The following is a 6,000-nucleotide window of genomic DNA, read 5'->3' as shown; positions in this document are numbered from 1 at the left end:
GTATTCTGCTTTGGTTCGTCCACTCGTGGAATAGGGGCCTACTGCCACACAATCTGGGATCCGCACCATCAATCAAACATAGACACCACTGAAAAGGTCCAAAGACGTGCTGTAAGATTTGTTTCCAATGACTTCAGCCGCCAATCCAGCGTTACCGAAATGCTTACTCAACTGGATTGGGATACCCTTGAATCCAGACGTACTAGAGCTCATCTTCAACTCATTTACAAGGAAACCCATGGCCTAATACCTAGCAACATCACTCATCATCGCATCAGCACCAACCAACCTAGACCAAAAACACGGCTGAGTAGTGGAAAATTCATAAGCACATCTCTGCAAATAAGAACTGTTACCAAAAGTCACTGTACCCTAAAACACTTCCAGCCTGGGACTTACAAGTACTACTTGAGCCGATCCGCGGTGCACCAACTCTGGATAAATTCAAGGATTTCCTACTTTAAATTGAGTTGGCTGTAAGCTTGGGCGATATCACGCTATTATCGAATATCGCGATATTAATTTGGAAATGATTTCGATATTGGATGGATTTGGTTTTAATCGAAATATTGATATATCGCGATAGGGCCTATATCGCGATAATCACGATATGTCGCGATATCGATTAAATATCGCGATGTATTTGCTAGCTGAGACATCTTGCACCCCATAGGTTTGGAGTAAAACCAGAAGAATAGGTCATTAGAACACCTCTCTTATGCTATGACTGTCTCTTCTACAACTTTCACTTGGAGTTTGAAGACTGATGATGTCAAATTTAATTAATCGCGATTATATCGTGAATAAAATAAATCAATATCGCCTAAGCTTAGTTGGCTGATCTACAAAAATTAATGTGTACCGCCTCGCATCGCGCATTCTGTACGGGATAGCCACACCAGGCGTTTGTACAGTAGCTGACAGATGCAGATGAAATGTGCTTGTATGGAAGCAGCCAAATATGTTTTCAAAAGGCGATGGGTTTTCAAAAGAATTTGGATAACTTTCTGTATGACGCCACCACTTTTTCACTCATTTTTACAAAAAGGGCCTACATGTATCTCATTGAGGTAAACTAGATCACAAAAATTTCATATCGAATGAAAAAGTGCTGGCACCTCGTGGAAACTTTTTCCAAGGGTTCTTTTTGAACGGCGCTAGGGGTTGAGAATTCATTTAATTTTGAAATTTGTTTTTCTTCGCGGAGTCAAGGGCTTGATGTATTTGTCTAAAACATGTAAAATGATGAATGCTAAGTTTTAATAAAGTATGATAAAGGCAGTTGATTGCGAATATTGCCCATTGTGCATTAATTTTACCACTCCATTGCATCATCGTTCCACAAAGAAATCAAGTATGATTGTAATAAAAAATTTGAAAATTTTGCGTTGTAGGCATAGCCATGGTTATATCAGTTTTTTAAAGAGAGGTCGGGCTGAACAAGCTGAATGTAATTATTTTAATGGATAATTGTGAAACAAAGAGTGTCTATAATATTATATTAATATATTCATAAATACCTCCGACAGTTTCGCTATTCCTATTGGTGGAGAGCGTGTTACATGGGGGTGTTTAATCGGTTTATAATGACCAGCTGGAGCTCTGTTTATAACCGGTTGTTTTCGGATACTACGTAAGCAATTCTAGTTACAGGCGATGCAGGCGCTGTAAATGAGTTGGCCGCGCTGTGTGAAAGGAAAACGAGAACGTCTTGCACAAAGACTATACGCGCAACACACAAATGAACAGAGCTCAAGCACGTCGGAAACGGATAAGTTTTACACTTTACAGAGTTTCTTACTTTATTTCACAAATTCTAGAAACACAAACTTGATCCTCAATGTCTAATGAATCCTACAATATCACTCAAAACACCATTGAGGAAATAATTTGAAGAAACGGCACAAAAACTTACCAGATTCCCGAGCGAAAGAGTTGAAAATTCGAATCTAAGGGGGGCAGAGCTTCAGCGGTGTGTGCACGTAACCGGGGTCAACGACTCAGCGCTGCGTGTAGTGCATGTATCCCGGTAACTGTACAGCCGTAATCTTGTTTCCAAGACCATTGATGTTGCGCGGTCACACACACAACCAACGTTCTGATCTATGCATGGCAAAAACTGTACACGCTTGTTATAATCGAACGTTAGCGGGCGCTCTGTTTCTCTGATTTCCGCATCTCAGCGCGTGAACAAAGACTAGGGCTGCACAGTTGCAGCCTGCAACTGCAATACAGAATGCACCACACGCAGCGCTGAGTCCGTGACGTGCACAAACAGCCGAAGCTCCGCCCCCCTCAGGTTCGAATTTTCAACTAGGCTCCCTTGAACTTTTCCACAGTATCAGTAGGCAGTTTCCATCCAAAATATTAATTGGACCTATTGTATTACTTTAGTATTAATTAATTATTTAGATTTGTTTAGGCCTACTCAGCATGCTCAGCGATTTTTATTTATTTCCCATCGTGATTAGGCTAATTAAAGTTAAACTGACCTGATATTCTTTGTCAGAGTCCGACTCGTCAGAGGATATAGTTGCTTTCGACTTGTAACTCATACTGAGAGAATGAAGTATGTGCTGTGCAAGTTGTTCGGGATGTTTGTCGAGTGAGTGTCACTGTCTGACTGTCACAGTGTGTCAGTGTCGAGTCGTCTTCTTCAGCGTGCACGTCGTCTGCAGTTAGTTCAGCGAACAAAATGACAATTCCCGCTAACTCATTGTAGAACGATCCTCATTGGGCAAGTAAAGCGTTGTGCCCATCTCCCGTATGTATTGATGGATTTGATTGGCCATAGCTGAAGTCTTACTACACGTCTCTTATGTGTGGATGTTCACATGCTTTACGTTTGGACTCCGACTAGTACATTCATAGCCTGAGTCTACCTCGTCCCCAGGGTGTGTCGAGCATGCAGTACGAAGTTGACATTGGAAATATCACATGGTTGGAAATAAAGTAAATCATGTGTACGAGGTTGAGCCCGACTATTTTCCAGGGTCTCTAAAAATTGTGATGAACTTGTGACCATTGTGGGGGAATGTATTTTTTGTTTTATTGAAAATATGTTAAACAATTTTGAATTTGGTCACAACTTGAGGCTAGGAGAAAATCGCCACTAGGAAAATGCTCGGGCTAAACACAAACCTTTATCGGTGATTGTGACAAGTGCATCATCTTGTCTTTGTCTAGCGCCCTCAGTTGGCAGCTCCTGCAACTGGATGGTTTCTAGCTAGCTGTATATAGTTTCACACGTTATGATTATTCTTACTTACACACGGAGAGTTTATGACAACACGATTTGACAAGCCCGGTTTATTGTTTCATAGTGAGTTATTTCTGATAGTATTTAGTTAGAGAAAATACTGTTACAGTGATGAATGTCACTGCAGGCGCCAAAACGTGCCCGCCCCCCTCCGCGCATAGATAGATCATCTAAGCTCAGTGATATGAAAACACTTTCGAAGTGAGGGAATACTATTGAATCTCGGAATATAAAAAAGCTTTCACCCCGATTTACAGAAAACCAGACGCAAAAAATTGTTTGCTTTTTAATTAATCCAAGGTAAAATCCCCTTATTGGCGGATAGTGCTGCAATGATGTTTTTGAATAAAATCTACTTGTGATTCTATGCTGTGGACTCATTCAAACTATAAAGAACATAATTATATACATTTTATGATCTGAATTAGGCAAAAAAGGGACCTGCTGGTATTAAAGGAACATTACAGAATTGTTTGTTGCTAATAATGTAACAGTTGCTGGTTGTAAAACTTTTTGCTAAAACCTTTAGAAGTTTGAGATCAATCGGCCATCCTGGGTCACGAGAAAAATAGTCAAAAACCGATGAAACATTAATGAACACAAAATGAATAAAACGGTCACTGAGAGAATGATGAACCCCAAACGGGAAATTAGTTTAAGCTATTCTCATCAATGAGACATTTGAAACAGAAATATTTCAAGGGACGTTTTCTTTACTATACTATCATCATTATTAGACTGACTGTGTAATGTAAATCTGTGGTCTTAGAAGGCTGTTTTTTCCCTTACCAATTCCGTGATGTTCCTTTAATTCAGTCTTATGCTTGCTTTAAAATATGGGTTTGCTATCACAACTTTCTTCCTCGACGATCTACCTCCACAAAATCCTGTAAAATTTACCAATCAGATTCCCCTGTGGTTTGTTGGCACTTGCACACTCACAAAACGAAACCATGAACTTAAAGTAACGTGGAAGTGGTATTTTGTCAAAATAATTAAAGCTTTTGTCACGAATTTTGATGAGTGGAATGTGAATAAACAGTTAACTAGGGTTCTAAAAAATTAGATCTTATCTTATTGACAAAATTTAAGAGAAGGCCCCGACCCGAGAAGGCGCTGTTCGTGACGTCAATCGAGGCGCGATATTTGAAGAGAAAATGCTGCACAGCGCTGAAAAAGATGTCAGACCGTACCACTAGGCACTATTGCTCATGTGAGTCTGACCAACCGTGCAGACTGACCCCATCTTTAGTTGTTTTGCTGCATGTTGCTGCATCCAGCAGCAATACACTTGGTCGGCATTGCCGGAAAAATGCAAGAAAACAACTTTTTCGAAACGTTCAAACTCAATGACTTGGACTTGCATGTACTTTGCACGTGTGTTTACTCTACGCATCAAGGCCAATTCTGCCTCGATTGACGTCACAAAGGGGTAGGCGGAGTCAACCCCAAACAACTTTAACTATTTTTTAAACATAGATCGTGGCAAACAAATACTACAAAAATTGTTTAATTGTTACTAAACATACTCTTATGTTTGATTGAAAAAATAAAAAAATCTATTTCCAGGTGACTTTAAACTTGGTCAAATCGATTACTTGTCATGGGTCGTGCGTTGATTATATTGTCGGAAGGACAGTGAAGGTGAACACGGTGTACATAATAGACAATCCAGAGTTTCTGCTAATTCGAACATTAACACAAAAATTCTGCATGATTGTGTTTTTACAAAGAGCAAGTTGCTTTTCTCGAGTTTGCATAATACGAGTAATGATAATATTTATTTTGCCAAAACTTGTAATGTACAGACATTAAAGGCAGTGGACACTATTGGTAATTACTCGAAATAGTTTTAGCATAAAATCTTACTTGGTAACAAGTAATGGGGAGAGGTTGGTAGTATAACACATTGCGAGAAACGGCTCCCTCTGAAGTGGAGTAGTTTTCGAGAAAGAAGTAAATTTCCACGAATTTGATTTCGAGACCTCAAGTTTAGAACTTGAGGTCTCGAAATCAACCATATGAAAGCACACAACTTCGTGTGACAAGGGTGTTTTTTCTTTCATTGTTATCTCGCAACTTCGATGACCGATTGAGCTCAAATTTTCACAGGTTTGTTATGTTATGCATATGTTGAGATACAGCAAGTGAGGAGACTGGTCTTTGACAATTACCAATAGTGTCCACTGTCTCAAAAATGCTGTTAGACACGCTGGGCAGGAGACCATTTCTCTTTTAAATCGACTGTCGCCAAAAGGCGTACATGATTGTCTTTCCAAATCCCCAAAGGAAGATTAAGGCAAGACGTGTATGACATTAAAAACAACACAAGAGATTACATAACAACATGATAGCACAATGAATGTTCAATTTGAGAGAAAACAATCTCATACATTGTCAAAGCCATTACAACAAAATAAGCAAGTTTTTGGTTTTTCTTTGGATCGCAGATTATAGAAATACGATGATCAATAAAGACACTGTTAACACTCTTGGTATTGTCAAAGACCAGTCTTCACAGTTGGGTGTTTCTCAACATAAGTATAAGATAACAAACCTGTGAAAATGTGAGCTCAATCGGTCGTCGAAGTTGCGAGATATTAATGAAAGAAGAAAACACCTTTGTCGCAACCATGGTCACACGAACTTGTGTGTTTTCAGATGCTTGACTTCGAGACCTCAAAATTCTAAATCTGAGGTCTCGAAATCGAACTCGTGGAATTTTTTTTTTTAAATCAAAA

General features: G+C 39.3%; 1 protein-coding gene across 1 annotated transcript in view; it reads right to left on the bottom strand.

Annotated features, from left to right (window-relative positions):
- The window catches only part of LOC117295614, a 7,137-nt gene extending 4,582 nt beyond the window's left edge, over window positions 1-2,555 (bottom strand). The window contains exon 1 of the mRNA XM_033778319.1: window positions 2,493-2,555. Within this exon, the coding sequence (XP_033634210.1) occupies window positions 2,493-2,555 (63 nt within the window). The remainder of the gene's footprint in view (window positions 1-2,492) is intronic.
- Between the last annotated feature and the right edge of the window lie 3,445 nt (window positions 2,556-6,000).

The sequence above is a fragment of the Asterias rubens genome, chromosome 10, assembly GCF_902459465.1.
Source record: "Asterias rubens chromosome 10, eAstRub1.3, whole genome shotgun sequence".
NCBI classification, from domain to species: Eukaryota; Metazoa; Echinodermata; class Asteroidea; order Forcipulatida; family Asteriidae; genus Asterias; species Asterias rubens.
The sequence above is the reverse complement of the archived record's forward strand: the minus strand, read 5'-3'. Positions and strand labels throughout refer to the sequence as shown.